The sequence below is a fragment of the Chlorocebus sabaeus genome, chromosome 20 (assembly GCF_047675955.1).
Source record: "Chlorocebus sabaeus isolate Y175 chromosome 20, mChlSab1.0.hap1, whole genome shotgun sequence".
Classification (NCBI taxonomy): domain Eukaryota; kingdom Metazoa; phylum Chordata; class Mammalia; order Primates; family Cercopithecidae; genus Chlorocebus; species Chlorocebus sabaeus.
Window position 1 is genome coordinate 129,153,430 of NC_132923.1, and position 23,082 is coordinate 129,176,511.

The following is a 23,082-nucleotide window of genomic DNA, read 5'->3' on the forward strand; positions in this document are numbered from 1 at the left end:
TCACAGATCCTCCCGTGCAGAGTGTGTGGGCTGCCACGGCCGCCTCTACGGCTCCCTGTTCACTGTCCAACCCTTCTTAAGCTCCTGAAGAGGTACTCAGGAGACCCCAGTCTTAAGTCTGAGACAGCATGAGGTCCTGTGGGGCTACAGTCAAATTTTCCATGAGGCAGAAAGACCCCGCTGAGCCTTCAAAGAGGATGCCATGTACCCTACAGCCCAGTAGAGTCACAGTGGGAAATGGGCATTTTAATCAGAAAAGCACTCTCAAAAAAGGCACTAAATCAAGCTGTCCCAGTGTGGCTTTCTTACAAAGCAGGTAAGATTTATTTAAAAAAAAAAAAAAAAAAAAACCCCAGCCGGGCGCTGTAGCTCACACCTGTAATCCCAGCACTTTGGGAGGCCGAGGCGGGTGGATCATGAGGTCAGGTGTTGGAGACCAGCCTGACCAACATAGTGAAACCCCATCTCTACTAAAAATACAAAAAATTAGCCGGGCGTGGTGGTGGTGCCTGTAGTCCTAGCTACTCGGGAGGCTGAGGCAGGAGAACTGCTTGAACCTGGGAGGTGGAGGTTGCAATGACCCGAGATCACACCACTGTACTCCGGCCTGGTCGACAGTGCGAGACTCCATCTCAAAAAACAAACAAACAATCAAACAAGGCCGGGCACGGTGGCTCACGCCTGTAATCCCAGCACTTTGGGAGGCCGAGGCAGGCGGATCACGAGGTCAGGAGATCGAGACCATCCTGACTGACGCGGTGAAACCCTGTCGCTACTAAAAATACAAAAAATTAGTCAGGCATGGTGGTGGGCGCCTGTAGTCCCAGCTACTCGGGAGGCTGAGGAAGGAGAATGGTGTGAACCCGGGAGGTGGAGCTTGCAGTGAGCCGAGATCAAGCCACTGCACTCCGGCATGGGCAACAGAGCAAGACTCTGTCTCAAAACAAACAAACAAAAAACCAAACAAAAAAACAAACAAAAACTTAGAGATCTAATTAAAGAGAAACAAGTGTGCTCTCTCGTAGGCAACAGTGGAGTCAAAAGACCCTGACATTTACAAGAAAGCCATTTTGACATCACCATCCTCACAGCCACTGTCAGGTACCCATGAAAATGAGAGCTGGAAAGTTATCTTTTTAGGGAAGCAACTAGCTACTACCTAAGAATAATAAGCACCAAGGTCATGAAGAGATGAGCTGTTACCAACAGGAGAGAGAGCAATCACAAAGGAAGGCGCAATTATGTGCAAGTGTATTTTAAATGACAGCCATCTCCTGCACCAGGGGAGGCAGAACTGACATATTTAGTTCAGGGAGCATTTGCAGATACCTTTGGTGCTAAGTGACATTACTTAGAAAAAGAAAAAAGTGGCCAGGGAAAAGTGCAGACGTGTCATGCACACGCATGCCCCCACCTGCACACGCACACCCCCACCCACACACGCATGGCCCCCGCCCGCACACACACGACCCCCACCCCTGCTGATCTCTCTTTGGCACCCTGAGTCACTTTTTCACTGTGGCCCCTCACGGTGCAGCCACAGTCCCATGCAGGCCAGCACCTCACTGGCTCTGGAACCCATGAAGTGGAGGCTGTTCCCTGCTTGGCTCTGCTGCCCCCCAGGGTCTAAGAAGCACCCATGTCCAAAGTGAAATACCATGGATCATGCTCTGTCTCCAGAGTGGGAACAAGAAACGCAGCCCCACCCAATGATCCTCCTGGTCTAATCTCACTTTTAAGTGACTTGGAATAATGCCAGGGCGTTTTACCAAATATAAAAATGAGCACCCACTCACTCTCTTACTGGGAATGGAAAAACGAGAATGCCAGGGGAGGAATGATGTCTTTGAGTGCAACTGGGGGCCTGGGAGGTTCAGGCTCCCTGCCGTGCCCTCTTCTCTGTGCTCAGAGCTCGCTCTTGCCTGCTGCTTTCCAGGGGAGGGGTGTAAAGACTCATGATGAATGCATCAGTCATTTCCAAGTTCCAGAGTGCTAGGGGCTTCCAGGGCATCAGGCCCCACCTCATGGGGGCTGGGTCTGTGTCTGTGTCTGCAGCATTTGTGGGCTGGCTCCATAGCACCTCTGTGCAGGCCCAGTGCAGAGCTATCTACCGGTTTCTCCTGGCTTTAGCTCTCCTGGGTGACCCAGACCAGACCTTCTGATGTCATAATAAACATCATGGAGCTTATAAAATTAGAGCAACGATGCATTTTTTATGCCTTAGGAATTACACTGAATTGTTAATGTCCTGGAAAATGGCTGAATGCTGCATCCGTAGCTTTCCTATCCCTTAAGGGTGAATTATTAAGCAGGAACGCTCTCTCCCCAGGTCCCCGCCCTGGCTCAGAGATCCCTGTATGCACCCAGCTGGGCACTAATGGCAAGGTCAGATCCATTCCCATTAGTGTTGAGGAGAGGAAGAGAAGCTTGTTGGAGAAGGGCAGCCATCGAGGAGGGGACAGTGGCTCTAGGGCTTCCTTCAGCCTCCCAGCCCCCAGCGCAGGAGAGGGAGATGGCAGAGAGGGCCGGAGGGAGGGAGCTGGTGGCTTAAAATGGAGCCATTCACAACCCTGCACAGCAAATGGAGCTGTCGGGAGGACACTTGACCGAGAGGAGAGCATTGCTTGAGCCAGGGGTGCCTTATGAGAGAGCATTGCTTGAGCCAGGTTGGTCTTATGTGGATGGTGCTCCCTTTAACTTGACAGGTGGCTAACTGACATGGTTTGGCTGTGTCCCCACCCAAATCTCCATCTGCAGGATGGAGACAGGAGGCAGTGTTGTTTTCACGGCATCGTGGACCATGGCACAGGTGAGCAATTTAAAAAGGTGATTGGAATCATATGTTAGAATAATCACCTTAACAGTCAAAGGCTCCTGGAATTTCTCATTTAATTTCACATTTTAGGTGGACTGATCTGTAATTTAGTTAATCTCACATCTCCACCCGGGAAAACTGGAGCTTTGCACAATATTTTCTGCAGACGACAAAGTATTCACCCAAACTATTTCTCATAGTAAAATGTGCTCTTTGTCCCCAGAGAATTGCTCAATACTACAGAAGATCTGTGTAGGAGCCATGCTTTAAAAACAACAACAAACACCTCAGACAACACACCAACACTTTCCCCCCTCGATAAAGATACCAAAACGAATCTGGTCTCTGGGGTGAGGAGTAGGAGAAGCAGGTCCGAGCAGGTGGGTGCAGAGGAGTGGGAAGGTGCCATTTTGTGTAGGAAAGAATTTAACCTTGCCCAAAGAGAGGTCTGGCTTTTGTCCTCACCTTCTGGGAGATGAACTCTAAGTCCTTGGAATATCATGCCTGATTGGAGTTTCTTTGTTTACCTGGGATCCTTGGGTCACAAAACGGTCTAACCATATGATTTAGGGTAGGTGTTGGCCACACTGGATAGGTTTAGGGTAGGGGTTGGCTGTGCCAGAAAGATCAACAATGTGACTTAGGGTGGGGGCTTTGGGTCACGTGGTATCAGCTGACTCTGGAGGAGCTGGAGAGGGAGGGCAGTGACTTGGGCAGTCACCTGTGTGATGGAGCCACAATAAAAACTCTGAACACTGGGGCTATGGTGAGCTGCCCTGGTTGGCAGTACTCCATGGGTACTGTTACACATCAATGCCAGGAAAGTCATGCTTTTCATGACTCCATGGGGAAGAGGACAGTGGAAGCTCCATGTCTGGTACCTTCCTGGACTATGCCCTATACCCTTCCTTCCTTGGCTGATTTTAATCTGTATCCTCCAGTGAATGATCAAACCTGAGGGTGGTCTAGGGGACCCCTTGTAGTTGGTGCAGAAATAAGGGTGGTCTTATGTGGATGGTGTTCCCTTTAACTTGACAGGTGGCTAACTGACATGGTTTGGCTGTGTCCCCACCCAAATCTCATCTTGAATTCCCATGTGTTGTGGGAGGGACCCAGTGGGAGATAATTGAATCATGGAGGCAAGTCTTTCCCATGCTATTCTCACGGTAGTGAATAAATCTCATGAGATCTGATGGTTTAAAAAAGAGGAGTTCCCCTGTACGAGCTCTCTCTCTCTTTGCCTGCTGCCATCCATGTAAGATGTGACTTGCTCCTCCTTGCCTTCCACTATGATTGTGAAGCTTCCCCAGCCATGTGGAAATGTAAGTCCAATTAAACTTCTTTCTTTTGTAAATTGCTCAGTCTTGGCTATGTCTTTATCAGTGGTGTGAAAACAGACTGATACATTAACACTTGCATATTCTTTCTACATATGAAGGACACTCCTATGAACACACATTACAGTTTTGATAGAGAATTAGCCACTGTCAAGTGTGTTATCTCCAGATGGAGGCACAGGGGGTCTCCCCTGGCCTCTCACGCCTCCCGGACACTCGAGCACTCATCACATTAATTATGTTGGCCTGTGTGCCTCCTGCCCTGGGCTGTGAGTTCCTGGGGGGTGGGGGGATGCCTGGTTGATGGGTAAAGCCTTGGTTCCAGCAGGTACTGCTGAACGACAGATGGGTGGACGGGCTGCCACCTATCAAGGCTGTTTCTTCCATATAGTTTATGACCCAGTTTGGGGGAGAGGTGCCTGTGAATGACAACCTGAGGCTGGGTGCTGGGAGGCTTCAACAGGGCCATGATGTGAAGCACCAGGCCTGGGGCCTGGCTGGTGGTCATTACTGTCACTGTCATAGCAGTGTGTTTTGGAGCAGCAGGATTCCTGTGGATAGGGAGGTTTTCATGGCCCCTGACTCACTCACTCATTCGTTCATTCATTCATTCTTACCTTCACCAGGCAAATGTGAGACTGGGTCAAGGGCATCACAGAGGGTCAGATGAGGTTCCCCTCCAGGGCCCCTGTACCACAACCCACCAGGTAGTGACTTGCCAAGGACCAGCCCGAGAAACCCCCTCCCTCTCTGAGGCCTAGAGAGAGGGCTGAGCAGCTCCAGGAAGAGCAGTGCTTTTTCCTTTCTCTTCCAGCTTCAGTGAGCTGAACGGAGGATTTCTCATCAGGTAGCCCTTTAAGAGCCCTGAAGGCAGCCTCAGGGCACATTCAATAAAGAGGTAGCCAAGGGTCAAGCTTCGGCATTCCAGTCTTGGGAGCTTGTTCAGTGACAGGGAGACCCAAAGGGAGGCGATGGTGCCTGGTTAGTCCTGGACACCCTCCCCAGCCTGGTTCTGATGTCAGAGAGGCTATCTGGGCAGCTGGATCCTAAAGCTGAAGTCAGTCAGCCGTGAGGACAATGGCCATGAAGATACCACTAGGCCATCTGTCCTTCTCTCCCTCCCTCCCTTTCTTCCCTCCCTCCCTTGAAGAAACCTTCCCTGAGACCCTGCTGTGTCCCTGGACCCCTACACTGGGGCATGATGATAATTAAGACAGAAGTCCTTGGCCTTGGGACTCAGCAATATTGTCACACTTATCAATTTCCTCCACACCCACAGATGTGCTTTATTCAGTGCCACCTCCATGCAGACATTTCAGACTTTCTCTCTCTCTCTCTCTCTCTCTCTCTCTCTCTCTCGTCCATTTGCTCTCTCAGCTCTGGGGGCTACACCCACCTGCCATTGACTTTTCACAAAGATGTCCCAAAAGCCCCTTAAACTCAGCCTAACTCCTAACTGGTCCGTCTCCAAGGTGAATGACATGGAGCCTCCATAGTGAATCCACCCACAAAACCTCCTGATGCCATCTCCTCCATGGCTCTCACACTGTCCCTGTGCCCCCAGAACTGCCAAGTTACCATCATCTCTAGCCAGGATGATTTCCTGGTCTCTCCTCACCCTCTCTGAACCTCCTTCAATCTGTTCTCCGTGTGGCTGCCATGTGCGCGTCTTCAGAAGCCAACTTGGTGGCTTCCCTCTCCTTGGGGATAAAGCCTGGTGCACACAGCCCTGGCTCTGAGGGTCCCTCCAGCCCCTCTGGCCTGATCTACTGCCTGCCCCTGTGCCTCACTGGCTTCATGGCTCCCTCCCACCACAGAGCTTCTGCGCATGCCATTCCTGGGGCCTGGAATGTTTGCCTTCTCTCTTCAGGGAGTTAACTTGTGCTCATCCTTCAGATCTTGGGTTGGGGGTCGTTTCTTCAAGAAAGTCTTCCTAGGCCTCCCTGAGAAGTCACTGTCCTCCATTATAAGGTCCCCAAATGCTTGTTTGTGCGAAGGCAGGTGGTCAGTTCCGACGTTTGCTCCGCTGGACGGCAAGCTCGTTGACTGCAGGTCCTCATCTGATCCATTTCTTCTGATCCTCATCACGTGACACAGTGCCTGGCACCTAACAGGGACTCCACTGACAGTTGTTGTGAATAACCAGGCAGTAAAGACAGGCTCCAGCCCTGGGAGGCAGCTCCAAAGTTGTGCAGGTGCAACAGGAAGCGGCTCTAGAAGCCTCGCATGGCATGGAGGTCAAGAGCGGACGATGGGGTCACACCGCTGTGTGTGACTCTCTCTGCGCCACCCACTCACTGTTGTCTGAGCATCGTCATCTGTGGACCAGGGGCCTCACAGGTTGCCGGGAAGTCTCAGGGAGTCACTACACGTGGGTACGCATCAGTACTTCATAGCCAGGTCCTGGCAGGTGGCGCATGTGCAGAAGTCACCTGCTGTCCGTCCTGGTGGCAACTCTGTGCCAGAAGGTGTTCTGCTGAAAGAAACAATCACGGCGGCTCAGAAGTCTGCCACGTGTTTCAAGACCCATCGATGCAGCTTGGTGCCACTGAAGTGATGCAAGATGTCACTAGCTCTTCTCAAGACCCCCAAATGGGGTGTGGGGCTGGGGCAGAGTTCCTCGTCCACGTGCCAGCACATCTCAGGATTTGGTGTGACAGGAGACACTCCGAGGCCTCCACTGGGTATCTCCTGATCTGCTGATGCCAGAACTGGTCCTTCTGCATGAGGGGCAGGGAGCAGAGGGCTAGAGCCAGGTCACTGCTCCCTCTCTCCTGCCAGTGTGAATGTGGGGAAAGTGTCAGCTCACTCTGTGGGGACACCAGAGGCAAACCTTGACCTCGCCAAAGAAACCACAACCCACCACACAGAAGCCGCCCAGGGCTCCCAACCGGCTTTTTTTTTTTTTTTCGAGACAGAGTTTTGGTCTTGTTGCCCAGGCTGGAGTGTAGTGGCACGATCTTGACTCGCTGCATCCTCCGCCTCCCGGGTTCAAGTGATTCTCCTGTCTCAGCCTCCCGAGTAGCTAGGATTACAGGCGCCCGCCACCACACCTGACTAATTTTTTGTATTTCTAGTAGAGACGGGGTTTCACCATGTTGGTCAGGCTGGTCTCGAACTCCTGACCTCAGGCGATCTGCCCGCCTCGGCCTCCCAAAGTGCTGGGATTACAGGCGTGAGCCACCGCGCCTGCTGGCCAGCTCATTTCTTATCCACCTTTGTGTCCTACCTTCTGGGGCACAGGTGAATTTGGCCGTGGGATGGAGAAGGGGAGACAGACAGAGGGGGGAGAGTGTGCGGAAGGAGTCAGGAGGTGACTTCCATCCCAGTTCAGCGATGGCTTGGGGCCAGCAGCTGCTCTTCCTGGGGCCTGGGTTCCTTCCAGAAGAATGAGGAGATTGGAATATGGGACAAGTTCCAACTCCTGAACAACCTCACTTTGTTTCTGGTGTATCAATTGTTTTCCCTCTGCCACTGATTTTTCTTTCTCTTTTTTTTTTTTTTTTTTTTTTTTTTTTGAGATGGTCTCACTCTGTCACTCAGGCTAGACTGCAATGGCACGATCTCAGCTCACTGCAGCCCCAACCTCCAGGGCTCAAGCGATCCTCCTGCCTCAGCCTCCCGAGTAGCTGGGACCACAGGTGCCACCTGTGCCATCACACCTGGCTGATTTTTGTATTTTTTTTGTCAAAACAGGGTTTCTCCATGTTGCCCAGGCAGGTCTTGAACTGACCTCAAGCGACCCTCCTGCCTCGGCTTCCAAAAGTGCTGGGATTACAGGTGTGAGCCACCACACCTGGCTTGCCACGGATTTTTTTTTTTTTTTTTTTTTTTTTTTTTTTTTGAGGAGTTTCACTTTTGTCATCCAGGCTGGAGTGCAATGGCGTGGTCTTGGCTCACTGCAACCTCTGCCTCCTGAGTTCAAGCGATTCTCCTGCCTCAGCCTCCCGAGTAGCTGGGACCACAGGTGCCACCTGTGTCACCACACGTGGCTAATTTTTGTATTTTTGGTAGAGAGGGGGTTTCACCATGTTGGCCAGGCTGGTCTTGAACTCCTGACCTCAGGTGATCCACCCGCCTTGGTCACCCAAAGTGCTGGGATTACAAGTGTGAGCCACTGCGCCCGGCCTGATTTTTTAAAAAGTCTCCTGTTATTCGTGAAGTATGGTCCATATGACACAAACCTGCATCTCACTGTTTTTTCCCTAACAAAGGACTCAGATTTCACAACAGGTGCAAAGTCTCAGCAGATTACTGCCAGGGAGGGAGCCGGTCTTCAGCCCATCAAAGACTATTTTGAATGTCTTAGTGTCACAGATGTGGGGGACAAGGTTGCTGGGCTACTCAGAAGGGTCAGAGATATGTGTATTTTTAGGAGCTTCTGAAAGGACAGGTCTTTGTCCTTGGCCCCAGTTAGAGGCTGAGCATCGGACTGGATGGGAAGGGTGTCCTCTCACCTTGCTCAGGACCACTAGGAACTTGCATCCCCACAGAGGCTGCACTAGGCAGTGCAATCAGCACTTGTGTCTTCTCTTCTCCACAGCGGGTGTTCTGGGTCTCAGGACCACTTCTCCCGGCAGCTGCATATACAAACTGGCACCTCCCTTGGTTTCCAGGGAGATAGATTCTGGGAGCCCAGTCCCAGGAAAGGCTAAGGACATCAGCCCACCACCGGCCTGGACCAGCCAGATCCTCTGACCGGTCTCTCTGTGGTCCCAGCTTTGCCAAGAGGCCTTTCTTCAAGGCTATGCTTTTAGGGGAACAGCTGACCCACATCCGAATGCTGTGGTAGAGTAATGGGAGTCCAGCCGGGTGCAGTGGCTCATGCCTGTAACCCCAGCACTTTGGGAGGCCAAGGCGGGTGTATCACTTGAGGTCAGGAGTTTGAGATCAGCCTGGCCAACATGGCAAAACTCTGTCTCTATTAAAAATACAAAAATTAGCTGGGTGTAGTGGTGCACACCTGTAATCCCAACTACTTGGGAGGCTGAGGCAGGAGAATCACTTGAACTCAGGAGGCAGAGGCTGCAGTAAGCTGAGATGGAGCCACTACACTCTAGCCTGAGTGACAGAGCAAGACTCTGCCAAAAGAAAAAAAAAAAAAGGAATAATGAGAGTCCGATGTAACTGATTTAGGAGCTGGGGCATAAATGCCCGAGCAGGCCTGCCAGGCAGGCTTCTGGTGAAGCTGCACGATTCTTGCACCCAGCAACAACCAATGGTCAGGGCCCGGGAGCTGTCTCTACCAGGTCTGATATCAACACAGTGTTTGGGGGTGAATCACAGTTTGTTCCTGCTTTGGGGCTCACCTGGAGCCCCTGCTCCCCAGCAGGGAGCCATGAAGAAGGAATCTGTCTCTGGGACTCAGAGCAGATGTGGGACATCTCCATGAGCCCAGGAACATCTCCTGGGGCCCACGGACCTGTGAAAAGGTTGGTGAGACCAACACCAGAGGTGCAAGGTGGGAAAAGCAGGAGACGGGGCCTTTCCTTCTGCTGAATGAGCGGTGGATGGGGCAGTGGGAGGCACACGATCTCCTGGGCCAGGCAAGAGTCTGAGAGACTCCTGCCCTTTCTCATCTGGCCCCAGACTGAGGCCTCTTGGCAAAGCTGGGACCACAGAGAGACCGGTCAGGGGATCTGGCTGGTCCAGGCCGGTGGTGGGCTGATGTCCTTAGCCTTTCCTGGAAGGCTGTGGCTCTGAGCTCAGAGACAGGTATGGTGCCGTCTCACCTGGAATTTCCAGCCACTGCTCGGAGTTCTGCAAATCCATGGAGCTCCCTCTTGCCTCAGGACTTTCCTACCTACCTCTCCCTGCTTGGAGGGCTCTTACCCAGCTCCCTGCTTGGCATCTGACCTGCCCGACCATGTCCTTTTATTGAAACACCTTCGTTTCTTAGCCTCCACGGGTCACATCCTGCTGGTTTTCTCTCCGCCACACTGGCTGTCCTCCTCACCCCCTTGGCCAGCTGCTCGTCTGCTTGGTGTCCACATACCAGAGGAGACTGTGCTTGATCCTGCAGCCTCTCCTCTGCTTCATCTGTGCCCTTTCACGGAGCTAGGTTGCTAAACACCATCTGCATGCAGAGGACTCCTAAACATCATCTCCATTCTGGCTCTCTCATTGGCCTCCAGACTTTCAGACCACACGGTGAACCCGCCGTCTCTAATGAGGTTGTCGGACGTAACGTGACCAAAACCGAACACTAGATTCTCCTATCCCCTCGGGTTTGCTGCTGCTTCAAACTTCTCCATCTCAGGAAATGGTTTGCTGTCCCTCCGATGGTTAGAGCCCCAAATCTAGGCGTTATTACTCATCATCCTCTCCCGTTCTTCATATTCAAATCATCAGCAGAACCCTTGACTTCACTTCCAGACAACCCCAGACCCACCCTGTCCCTCAGGAGTCGTTGTTCCAGCCTTGTCAGAGCCACCATCACCTCTTGCCCAAACCGACGCCAGAGCCCTGGAGAAGTCTCTGTGCCAGTGGAGACACAATTCATTCTCCAGATGGCAGCTGCGGCGTTCTTGCAAACATACACCTGTGTGTGGCAGCGCCCCTCCCATGGTTCCCCACTGACCTCAGAATAAAAGCCCAGCCCCCTACTTTGGGTGATACGTCCCATATGGCCTCTGCTGACCCCCCGGCCCTCTCCCATCCCTGCAACCCCCTCCACCTCCCCTTCCTCTATTCTGGCTGTAGCACACTCTTCAGCTCCCCCAGCATGCCAGGCTTGCCCTCTCCCTGGGGGCTTTGCTCCTGATTCCCTGGCCTAGAATGTTCCTCCCATGGTCTTACTGTGGCTCGCCCCTGCCTGTCATTCATACCCCAGCTTCAATATCACCTTCTCATATAGGCCTCCTCTGACCACCCCCAACCTATGAAGCAGCCACCCTGGTACCCTCTCCCAGACCATCCAGGGGAGGTTCCCTGCCCAGCACCTATCACCGTCTGACAGTTTCCTTTGCAACTTGTGTGCTGTCTTTCTTCCCCACTAGAATATAAACTACAGGAGCCCAGAACAGTGCCTGGCACCCAGCAGATGCCGCATCCATATTGACCAGGTGACAGAAGACCAGGCAGCCCGGGTGGAAGGAGGTGGGAAGACTGGTTAGGACATGCACAATTGATTAGTTTGGGCTGAATTAAGGTGGTGGCAGAGAGGATGGCGAGAAGTAGAGAATGACAGAAATAAAGGAGAGAAACATGCTAGGCTAGTGTTGGGATGTCGGGGAGGGAGGGAGCAAGGGGTGACTCCTGGGTTTTTGGGTGGGATTATCCACAGGGGCCAGGAATGTTATCAGAGAGGTAGCTTGGGGAAAACAAAGAACGGCCATTTGTCCTGTCTGGGACCTACTGGCTTGCCCAAGAGAAACGTGGGTCAAGCTGCCCTGTAGGCTGATAGATGGATGGCCTGGATCCAAGAAGAGAAACAGAGGGGCAGCCATCCCTGCACCCCACTAGGTGTGAGAGAGAGCCCTGGCTGGGAAGAAGCCCTCAGGGAGCGTGGGCAGGGAGAAGAGAGTAGTCAGGAGAGAGCTGGCCATGTGGACATGACAGAGCATTTTGGAAGGAGAAGCTTGGAGACTGAGAAGCAGCAAGCAGGGGAGTGGGAGGGAGGGGCAGAACTGCACTGCTCTCGCACAGAGCCAGAGGGCTTCTCCTGGGGTGAAGGCCATCAGTGGGGACACAGGGGCTTGGAGCCCTTAAGTCGAATGAAGACAATCAGGGCTTGGGGTCCACAGGGATGTGCTGTGGCCTTGGTAGGAGCCAAGTTGGTCAGTGTGTTCATGGTGGGTGGCTGTGGGAGGCCGCTCTATCCTGCTGCCCCACGGCATGGCCGTTCCCGAGCATCCCAACAGGAGGGTGTCCTGCGAGCAGCTCCTCCAAGCCAGGAACTGATCTTTCCTGTATCTGCATCCTTCCCCAGATATGTACTGCTGTGTATATAGTAAATGCTCAATAAACACTGAACGAACTGCACTTCCTGTGATGCTCCTTAAAACACGCCACCTGTGACTGTAGGACGGTGCCTGCAAACTCCTTAAAACACACCATCGGCCGGACATGGTGGCTCATGCTTGTAATCCCAGCACTTTGGGAGGCCGAGGTGGGCGGATCATGAGGTCAGGAGATCAAGACCATCCTGACTAACAAGGTGAAACCCCGTGTCTACGAAAAATACAAAAAAATTAGCCAGGCATGGTGGCGGCTGCCTGTAGTCCCAGCTACTTGGGAGGCTGAGGCAGGAGAATGGCGTGAACCCAGTAGGCAGAGCTTGCAGTCAGCCAAGATGGCGCCACTGCACTCCAGCCTGGGCGACAGAGCGAGACTCCATCTTGAAAAAAAAAAAAGAACATGCCACCGGTGATTGCAGGACGGTGCCTGCGAACTCCTTAAAACACGCCACCCGTGACCGCAGGACGGTGCCTGCGAACTCCTCAAAACACGCCACCCGTGACCGCAGGACGGTGCCTGCGAACTCCTCAAAACACGCCACCCGTGACCGCAGGACGGTGCCTGCGAACTCCTCAAAACACGCCACCCGTGACCGCAGGACGGTGCCTGCGAACTCCTCAAAACACGCCACCCGTGACCGCAGGACGGTGCCTGCGAACTCCTTAAAACACGCCACCCGTGACCGCAGGACGGTGCCTGCGAACTCCTTAAAACACGCCACCCGTGACCGCAGGACGGTGCCTGCGAACTCTCCGACACCGCGGAGCCCCTGGAGCCTAAGCTGCGCTGCCTCTTTACTGCACCTCTCACGACACCCAGGACAGAACCCTGCACACAACAAACCCTCCGGAGGCTTCTGGTGTTTTCTGGGGTCAGTTTTGTCCTTCAGTGAGGCCTCACAGCTGGGATCATGCCCAGGACCATGCCCTGGGGACAAGCCCACAAGAGACAGAGTCCCACATTGAACAGTGTTCCTCAAATGCTCCCGTCTACAGGGAACCTCAGAATGGAACTTGTTTTGGAAATAGAGTCTTTGTAATTAGTAAATTACAAAAGTAATTAGTAATTCATTAAGACGGGTTCACACCGGATGGGGTTGGCCTTAATCCAATGACTGGTGTCCTTAAAAGGAAGTAGGGACACAGACATGCACATTGGGAGGACAGTGGGGGCAGAGACTGGGGTTCCGTTGCCACTAGCCATGGATCCACAACGATGATCAACAGCCACCAGAGCTGCAAGTGACCAGAGAGGGTCCCTCCCTAGCACCTTCAGAGGGGGCTCAGCTCTCCAGGACCTTGAGCTCAGGCTTCCAGTTTCCATAGCTGTGAGAGCGTATCTCTGTGTGAAGCCACCCAGCTGGTGGGCATTTGTCCGGCAGTCACAGGAAAAGCTGGCTGATCTTGACCCCTGGAGGGTCTAAGCCGCCACTGTCATGCACGCTCTGGAAGGAGCCACCTGGCCTGCAGGTGGCCGGGAAGCCAATCCTGGGAGAGGAGCCTGCATCTGCCCGAGTCCTGGGGCTTCCTCCATGGAGGTGACTTTGCTTCCTGCCCCAACAATCAGGACAGGGTGGCAAAGGCTGCCCCTCAGCCTTTGTGGAGAGGTGAGCTTCCTCCTAAGGGCCATTTCTCTGCAGGGTGCCATGTGTCACTGCTCCAAGGAGGCCAGGTGGGGTCCAGCTCCAAGGTGACCCACTCCTTGCCACACAGAGGAGCTCCACTCAGGTCTGCTTGGTGTGGCCCCAGCTGCAAATGGCAGGAAGTCACTGTCCCAGGAGGATCTGAGGACCAGGCCTCTTGGTCCCGGCTGAGGAGCACAGCTGGTTGCTGAGGATCCCCAATGGCTACGATGCTCCCCGAACTGTATGCTGATGCATCTCCCACCCGCCATGGTGCTGAGGAAAGCACACCTGGGGAGCACACGCACCCAAGCAGACAGACGCCCACTGCAATGTGTCACGAAGCAGACCCCACAGAGAGTGAGAGACGGGTTATGAGGAGGGCCCTGTGCTTTGAAGCATGGCACTGGCTGGGCTTGGAGAGGATGTGACTCCTGCCACTCAGCCTCAGGTCCCGAGTGCAAGACCGGCTCATGCCAGCTGCTCCTGCCACCTGTCACTGCTGTGCACAGAAGTACCCAGAGGCCCATGCGCTAACCAGCTTGTGTTGGCCCCAGTTCCCACTCCAGGTGGATGCCAGAAAGCTCTCGGCGGGGCGGGGGTTCTTTCTTCCTTCGGGTGACCCCTGGGTCAGTGCTTCTCCAGCTCCCCCAAAGAGCTCCTGGAGGCAGGGGAGGGTAACCGGGGGCTACCGGTCTTTCACTATGGGTGTAATTCAAAGTAGCTCTTTGAAGTCAAGATCATTCACCCATGCTATCTTATCTGAAAATTTCTTGTGAATTTTGCATTCTGCTCCACAATACAAACTGTATTGGTTTTAGCAAAGCAATGGCATTTTACATTATTTAGCAAGGAAGTAATTTTTGCTCCTCCGTCTTCCATCATCTGGGACACGTGATGCCTTTGGAATGTGTCCTCAGTGTACATTGTACGTTCTTTTTTTTTTTTTTTTGAGACAGAGTCTTGCTCTGTCACCCAAGCTGGAGTGCAGAGGCACGATCTTGGCTCACTGCAAGCTCCACCTCCTGGGTTCAAGCCATTCTCCCGCCTCAGCCTCCCGAGTAGCTGGGACTACAGGCACCCACCACCACACCCAGCTAATTTTGTTTTTGTATTTTTAGTAGAGATGGGGTTTCACCATGTTAGCCAGGATGGTCTTGATCTCCTGATCTTATGATCCTCCTGCCTTGGCCTCTCAAAGTGCTGGGATTACAGGTGTGAGCCACCATACCCGGCCAACGCTGTGTACATTCTTTTACAGCATCCCATGCCACATAACATGTTCATGGGCCAGCTGAGGGTTACTGGGAGGTGGGCTGGGTGGATCTGAGGGAGGGAGCCAGCCTAGGAGGGGCCAGCCCAGGCCCACTCAGCAGAAAGCCCTGGAGTGTCACCATTGGAGGAAGAAGCCAGAGGCCTCCCGGGGCCAGTATCCTAGCCAGAATGGCCTTTCCCACTTACCCTGGAATGTACCCCTGGACTCTGGGGCAGTGTGCGGTCTTCCAGCTCTGGTGGGTGGAGGCTGATGCTAGAATCAGCCCACAAGGAACGGCCAGCAGGACCACAGCCACATGCCAAGAACAGGCCCTCTCACACCTAAAGTGGCAGCTCCGAAGTGGGGGCAGAGCTGGGGGCCGCCCCAGAGACACATCTTCCATCTGGTAGCATAGAGAGCTTGGTCGGATCAGAAGGCCAAATCGAGAGGCCTTTCCTTCTCTTCACTTCTTTAGACAGAAGCGAGGCTCTCAGTCTTCCCAGACACCTACCCCAGGGCCAGGCTGCCCCAGAAGTCACAGGATAACCCCCTCTGTCCCTGGCGAGCTGCAGGGGCAAGCTGCCTGGGCTCACCCACCTTACACTGAGGCTTGCCCAGGAAGCAGACACCTGGATAATAAAGTTTGAGCTCTTAGTCCATGCTCCCCACTCTGCCTGAGATGACACGGCCCCCCCTCACCCCTGAGGCTAGAAGGGAGCCTGCCCAGGAGACCAGAGGAAGCCCAGGAGAGCAGCCAAGCCCAGGGGAGCTGCACACAGGTCTCACTCCAATCCTCTCATCCAGGCAGGAGGCTCAGTTGCCTGAGAAGCATTGAAAATAGAGTCTAAGTCTAAGCGGCTTAGTGGGGTTCCAAGAAGGGCCAGCAGGTGGGGGTGGGGACAGGGGACCCTAAATCTTCTCAACTTGGCCTTAAGGAGAATCAGATGCTGTAAGACAAGAAAGAGTCAGGCACACAAAAGTTCTGCTCACCTTCTCTTCTAGGGACTCAGGTCACTTCAAGGTGTCCCCGTGTCCTTGGCCAGAAGAGGGCCCGCCCCACCCCCTCAGCTCCAAGGCTGCAGTGTTGAACTGCCTGGGTTTATTCTCTTTGCAAACACAGGCACAGGCGAGGCAAGTCTACACAGACAGCATCCTCTTGAAGTTTAGCTCAAGAGGCCCTGGCTGTTGTATCCACAGGACCTATCACAGGCATAAGTGATATTTCCCATGGATCCTCACCAGTGGGTCTCCAGGGTAAACCCCATTGCCTGCCTGTCTTTAGCCTGGAAGAGGACCCCCTTGCATCTCTGTATGAAGAGCTGGCCTGCTCAGACCTCCCTGGGGTCCTGTGCAAATGGCCTGGGGTTAGGTCAGGCCAGAGGAAATTTGTTCTGAATCCGGACCTTTGTGGGTGGAGGAGAAACGGTGAAAACGGTAGTTCCCAAAGACCCTGGCCTAAAGACAGCCGCCCTTTCCCTCTCCTGCCACCCTTGATGCCCCTTCTTCCCGGGCTAACCCTGGTCAGGCTTCAGGTCTCACCAGGGGGTTCGCTTCCTCTGTGAAGCCTTCCTTACCACTAGTTGGATTCAGCTTTTTGACAGTCCCTCCTGCACTCACTCATTCACGCGTGCCTGCATTCATATCACAAATATGTACTGTAGCCCACCACGTGTCAGCCCTGGGCTAAGTGATGGGGGTCCGGTAGACAGGGCCTTTGACCCTGGAGTTCACAGTGGGGCGCAGGGGAAGGGAGGGGAAGACCCCCTAGGTCTGCGGGAGGCGCTGCAGCTCCGGGATCCAGAAGGCTGCGATTCCTCCTCCCATCTTTCGCCACCTCCACGCCCGGTCTCTCCCAGGATGGCTGCGCCCTAGCTCAGATTTTGGGGACGTCGGGTCCCTGCCCCGCGGCCTCAACGTGGGGACGATCACTCCCCGCAGGGCGGGGCTGCGCAAACAAAAGCTACTCCAAGGGGACAAAGGCTGCGCCGCGGGGACAAAGACTTCTCCGCAGCTGCTGCTGCTGCTGCGCGCGCGCGCGCGGGTTCGCTGCGGCCCGGACCCACGCCCCCCACCCGGCCTTTAGCCAAGCAAACAAATCCATGTTTTAGATCAAATGAGGGCAGACAGTGTCTTCCCCAAACATTTCCCCCCGGGCATGGCGGAGGGGACAAAGGGCGCTCCCCACATGCAGCGGAGGCCACGGAAGGAGGGAGCCAGGGCTCGCCGCCCAGGACCGAAGGCCCGCGGTCCCCGCTGCACGCTGCGGCGCACTCGGAGGCGGATGGCCGGGCTCAGGCCTTCCTAGTCCCGCTGTCCTCGCAGTCCCTGCGGGCGCCCTGGACCCCGCAGGGCGCGGCGCCGCCCGCAGTTCCGCGAAGGGCCCCGCATTGCGGCTGCGCGTCGGCGGGCGGGAGGGCGCGCGCGTGGGCGAGAGTGTGTGCACGCGCGCCGCCGGCAGCCGTGCCCCAGTTTGCTCCGCGCTGCAGTCCCCTGGCGCCCACCCCTTCCCCACCCCTCCTCCCCTTGCCGCGGCGCACCCGTCTCCACCGCCCGGCCGGCGCGGAGGGAGAATTGGCCCAGCGCCCGCGGGGGCGGGAGGGGCTGAGCCGAGAAACTGCAGAGACCGAGGGGAGGGGACGGGAGGGACAGGCGGGGACGCAAGGCTCACCACCGCCCGGCCACTGCAGCATCGGCCTGGACGCAAAGTTCACGGCCAGGCCCTGTGGCTGGCCAGAGGCCCGGGACCCCCGCGCTCCCGGGTAGCTGTTCCAACGGCCCCCTTTGCACTGCGGCTGTGGCACTGCTTCCCCTCCCCCTTCCCTTAGTATTTATCAAGCTGGTGAAAGGCTGGGAAGCCTGGGCCCTTGGGTGGGTGAGTGCCTTGTATCCATTTAGGCGGAAAAAGAATAGCTACGGAAGCCCCGCTTCTCCCCAGCCAGGTGGGGTCTGGCAGTTCCTCTGTCCCCGCCTCCCTTCCACTCCTATTCCTTGAAAGGACAACTGGCCCAGACCAAAGGAAAGCGTCCTTCAGGGTCCTGATGTGCTCTCTGCAGGGCCCCTGAGCCGCGGTGGACCCCAGGCTGGCCCCTCTGGTTCAGCAGGGCGCTCTGAGCTGGGGGTCCAGGCTGCGGAGCTACTGTTCCCCTAGCTGTGCCCTGGCTGGTGGTAACAGAGCCGATGCTGCTGGATGCCCAGGCCTTGATGCCATCGTCACCCCAATTCCTGTCGCCCTCCTGTGTATCCTGCAGGGGTAGAGGTGCTTATTTCAACTTGGAGGCCCACAGAGTTCAGAGCTCAAAGTTCTGGGGAGAGGGGGCAGCTAGGGAGCAGGTGCCCAGCTTGGCGCCAAGCCAATCCCAAGGGGCCTGGGTGGCTGAGGTCCTGGTCTGTCATGAAGTAGTTGGGTGGCTCCCCTCCCCACGGTCTCTATGGCGGCATCCTCCCATGCCCTAGCGTCCGGGGTACCACTGGCTCTCTGTGCTTCCAGGGGGCCTGCAGATGTGTCCTGAGCTCTGGGGCACTGCCTGACTGTGACTTTGCTCTCTGAAAAGGCTCCATCTGCCAGGCAGGGTCCTACACTGGTCCCAGCATCCTTGGGTTCATTCTAGTGAGGCCAGCCAGGTCATTCAGGGAGAGCCAGGGTTCTGCAGAGATCCCGACTCCATTCCCCATTTGTTCTGCAAAACTGAAACCGGATTTCCTAAACAGGAGCCCCTAGTCACCCTGCTCTTCTTGGTTACATCTGCGGGTCATCCTCACAGCTCTACCTGGCTCCAGCCTTGGCCAGGGAAGATGCCAAGGGCAGCTTGGTGCCCCAGGGCAGCCCATGCTAGGGTGCAGAGCCTGCAGACTCAAAGCTGTCCTGGGGAATGTCTCCTGAGGGTTCACCAGCCAAGGCAGCTGTTGGCACCCTGTCTCGGCTGGGGCAGGGGCTGGGATAAGGCTGAGGTTTACACGCTGGGTGGTTCAGGAAATGAACTATGTACCCAAGCCCAGAAATCTTCTAGCAGCCAACAGCAAGGGGTAGTCTAAGAGGTGAGATCCAAAAGGCCAGCTGTGGGGGTGTGGGGGTGTGTGTATGGGGGGGTGTTGCTTAGAGAACCCACCCCTGCAGGGGGCCCAGGCTCAGCTTAGCCCAGACCTCAATGTCCCGGGCTGGCCAGGTCTCTAGCAAGGTACCCCATGGACTGTCATCTATCCGGGCTGCCCTGATACTGAGGTTATGGACAGGCATCCCTCCTACTGCATCCCCAGTGCACTGGGCTCAGCCCCCCAGGCCTTGGCCAGCTCTGGGCCTCCTGATGTGTGCCCAGGTGGGAAAGGGCAGCCTCTGACCCTGGCATCCCCAGCCTGCCTTTGGCAGCTCTTCTCTGCAGAGCCCCTGGTACCCCAAGGGGAACCACCAACACTCACTGACCCCCATGGACAAGGCTGGCAGCTCTTGGAGTCCCTGCCTGTCCTTGACCACCAGGTCCTGCCTGCTCCCTTGAAGCCCACTGGGGTCCCTGACACTCTACCCTCTGCCACAGTCACGATCCTGGGCTTGTCACAGAGGCCATACAGGGCAGAGGTGGAATTAAAATCAGCCAAGAAGCTGAAGTTGAGGGTATTTGAGGGCTTCCAGGAGAAGGTTTGGCTGGTTAGCCCCAAAAGACAGAAGCAAGCTCCCAAATCTGAAAGAAGCCCAGGCCTGAGCTGCCTCCCCATCCTCTTCCTCGAGAGGCTTGGGGCTTGGTGATGGCCTCTGGGAACCCTTTTTGCTTCCAGGAGCCCATGGAAACAGCCCTAGAGGGGCACAGCTGGTGCTTGGACCTTGCTGCCTGGGGTCCTTCGCCAGAGGAACCTCTTAGCTCCCCGGGCTTGCTTGGCCACTCAGACAGCCCAGCAGGCGTGCCAGCCACAGGCCCGCACTCACATACTTTTCAGTCTGTCCTAAGGAGAGACTGAGATTGAGGGTGGGGCCAGCCAGTGTCCAGACACAAATGGCTGACAGCTTAGGCACTCAGCCTGGCGGTGGAAACCCAGCTGACCTTCCTTCGCTCACATTGGCACCCTTTCCTGCCCCTTTCTGGGTGCTTACTCTTCTTTCACACCTTGTGCATAGAGTCCCCAAGCATCCCTCTCCCTTGGTGCCTGGCAAGATGACCCAAGCACTGTTCTTACCGTCCAAGGACAGCCAGTCGTGCTGGGAGGAAGGGAGCGTGGGCAGAGCCCGGGCTTTGTACTCAAACACCACCGAGTTGGAGATGATCTGGTTGTTGAAGGCAACTTGTAGGGTCACAAGACCAGTGTCATGGGCTGAAAGCAAGAGAAAAAGACCAAGTCAAGGGATGGGTGGGTACCTACAGCCTGGTGAACCACACAGGGCCTGGAATGTCCCCTCCCCACTACCCTTCATTGGTTAATGTCCAGCTCTCCTTACTGACAGCTTATGCCTGCTCATTCGAGGCCCAAACACAATGCTTCTTCTAGGAACCTTCTTGGTTCACCCAGACTCAGCCAGCTGTCCTGTGATCACTCCCAGGTATTGTAACTGCCCCTTTGCTTTGTCCTCCGAGTGAGGACAGGGGCTGGGTGCTCAGTACAGACTGGCTAAACGAGTGAATGAGTGAATGGCCTCCAACCTTGCCTCATGGCTTGCTGACGTCCCCCTTTGTCCCATTTATCCTGGATGGGGGGCGGGTACAGCATCTGCTTCGGACTGATTTGTGTTTATTTTGTTTCACCTATTCCTACAAGCTTGTCCTGACTCAATGAACAAGCCAGCCCCTGTATTTTTAGAAGTTCTTCTGCTTCCCCGATGAAGGAGCTTCAGCTGTGCCTCTGTTATCCTGGGCCCCAGCTCAGCCCCAGTGGGTGCTGAGCTGGGGATGCTGGCGTGAACGTTGTACCTCCCTCCAATGTCCGACAGTGAGCCCTGGAAGGCAGGGCCCTGGTGGATCTCGTTAACTGCTGTGGCCCCAACACAGGGCTTAACAAATAACTGTATTTGTGGAATAAACGAGGTATGTCCTCACTGAGAGTAAGAGGAAGCCAGCCCGCGGCGGAGATCAGCTTCAGCTCTGGGGTTGAGGTTGCCTCTCTACGGCTCATGTTGGCATCTTGGGGGCTGGCCTGTGGCCCACAGAGGTGGCCCGTGGGCAATGGTGGGTGTGCACACTGCCCTGCCAGGCCTCGTCCCTGGCAGATGTCTCGGTTCTGTGCCCTCTGCCCTGCTTTTCTGGAATACCAGATACTGATACCCAGGGCCTCCCCAGTACAGATTTCCAGGGAGGACACGCACCGGGATCACGTTACTGTTTGGGCTCTTGGTTTTCAGGAGCTTATAGACTCAAGGAAGCCATCCAAGTCAGCCACTCCCTAGGACAAGCAGAGCTCCAGCTTTCCTCCAAGGACTCTGATGCAGATCCCAGTCCCGATGGGAAAACCAGCTTTTGATGGGTGGCTGCTGTCCACCCTGGGTGGATGTGTTAAGGTAGCAGCTATCTTGCCGTTGTCCCCAGGGAAGGCCTTCGGGAGTCACTGTCCAAGGGGACCCATGGGTTTTTCCTCTGTGTTTTCCACCCCGTCTGGGAACCTCAGCTCCAGGGCACAGCCTGAACCAAAGGACTCCACAGTGGAGGTCACATAGGACCTCCGAGGTGCCTGGGCACAGAGCCCCGGCCAAGTCCAGAACCTGCTATGGCTCTGCTGGCATCCCTGGGCGGGTCTCCAAGCTTGTGGTCGCATGCTTGCCCTGGAGATTGGCCTGGCTTGCCAGCAGGAAGACAGGTGGCCAGCACCCACACCCATCGGAGCCTGCTCAGGGCTGCTCCTCTTAACAGCCTCCTTGGCCAGCCTTGGGGAGCTCACGGCTTCTCTGGGACAATGTGTCCCAGCCTGGGGGGTGGCCTCTTCAACTGCTGCTGCTCTTCCACCATCTTCTGGCAGGTGCACAACCTGCAGCAACACCGGAATGGTGGCAGACTCCAAGGCATTTCTTCCTTCCCAGAGCGACGGAGCAGAGGGGACCTACTGTGGTCTCCGGGATCCCAGCCCAGCAGCCTGCTCCTGCAGGTCCATCACCCAGGAGGCTTCCTGGACTCGCTCTTCCCTTCCCCACTCATGCAGTCCATCAGCAAGTGCCATCAGCAATGGCAAGATCCATTGCTCTCCATCTCCACTGCAGATGCTGTAGTCCACGCCACCATCATTTATTGCCTAGACTCCTCCACTAGCGTCCTGCTGAAGGCAGCATCAGAGCACCTGAGACCTGCTCCTGCTGGGAGGGTGTCGGGAGGCCACAATCCAGCACTGGGGGCCACAGCCCAGCGCCCCTAGAGGAAACCAGGGGGAGTGTGGTGCCCAAGGGAGCCCTTTTCCTTACATTTGGAAAGATCAGCCCTCTGCCTTCTTCCTATGGTCTCCCTGCGTCTGTTCTTCCTACAACCCAGAATCATCTTTCCCACACACCCAGAATCATCTTTAAAGACATCATTTAGATCAAGCCACGCGCTGCTTAAAGCTAACAGCTTCCTATGGCAAGTAAAATCAAACCAAACTCCTTCCTATGATGCAGAAAGATGGACACGATTTGTTTTGGTTCCTGCTATCATCTCCAGTCTTACTGTATTCAGCTCCCTGTACCCCACTCACTATCCTGCAGCCAGCGCCTTTCTCGAGCTTTAGATTCTCCATGTTGCCAAACCTCTTTCTGTCCCAGGGCCTTTGCACTTCCCCTACCCTCTGCCTGGCCAGGATGCTTCTCCCACTTCCCATGACTGGCTCCATCCCATCATCCAGGTCCCAGCCTGCGAGAGGCCTCTGCTCATCCATGTTCCAGAAGGAATCTCCTTCTTCCCAGGTGACGTTATTACCATATTCTACTGTTGGGATACAGTTTTCACCAGTTACCTTGGTTATTTCTTTTTCTCCTTGTTTGTTTTCTGTCTCTCTGCAGTAGAACATTAGCTCATGAGAGCTGGGACTGGCTCCATCTTAATCTTCTTGCCTAGTGCCAAGGTCAGTGCCCGGGATGTTATGGCGACTCAGTAACTATTTGTTGAATGAATGTTTTGAAACCCAATTCTTCACCTCATTTGTTGTTTTTGTTTGT

At 55.1% G+C, this 23,082-nt stretch overlaps 1 protein-coding gene across 23 annotated transcripts in view; it reads right to left on the reverse strand.

The window, feature by feature from the left end:
- Window positions 1–23,082, reverse strand: part of CAMTA1 (calmodulin binding transcription activator 1) — a 975,861-nt gene that overhangs the window by 73,383 nt on the left and 879,396 nt on the right. For all 23 annotated transcript variants that reach the window (XM_037985400.2, XM_037985395.2, XM_037985394.2 and 20 more), the window contains one exon: window positions 20,151–20,285. In XM_037985400.2, coding sequence (XP_037841328.2) covers window positions 20,151–20,285 — 135 coding nt within the window. The remainder of the gene's footprint in view (window positions 1–20,150; window positions 20,286–23,082) is intronic.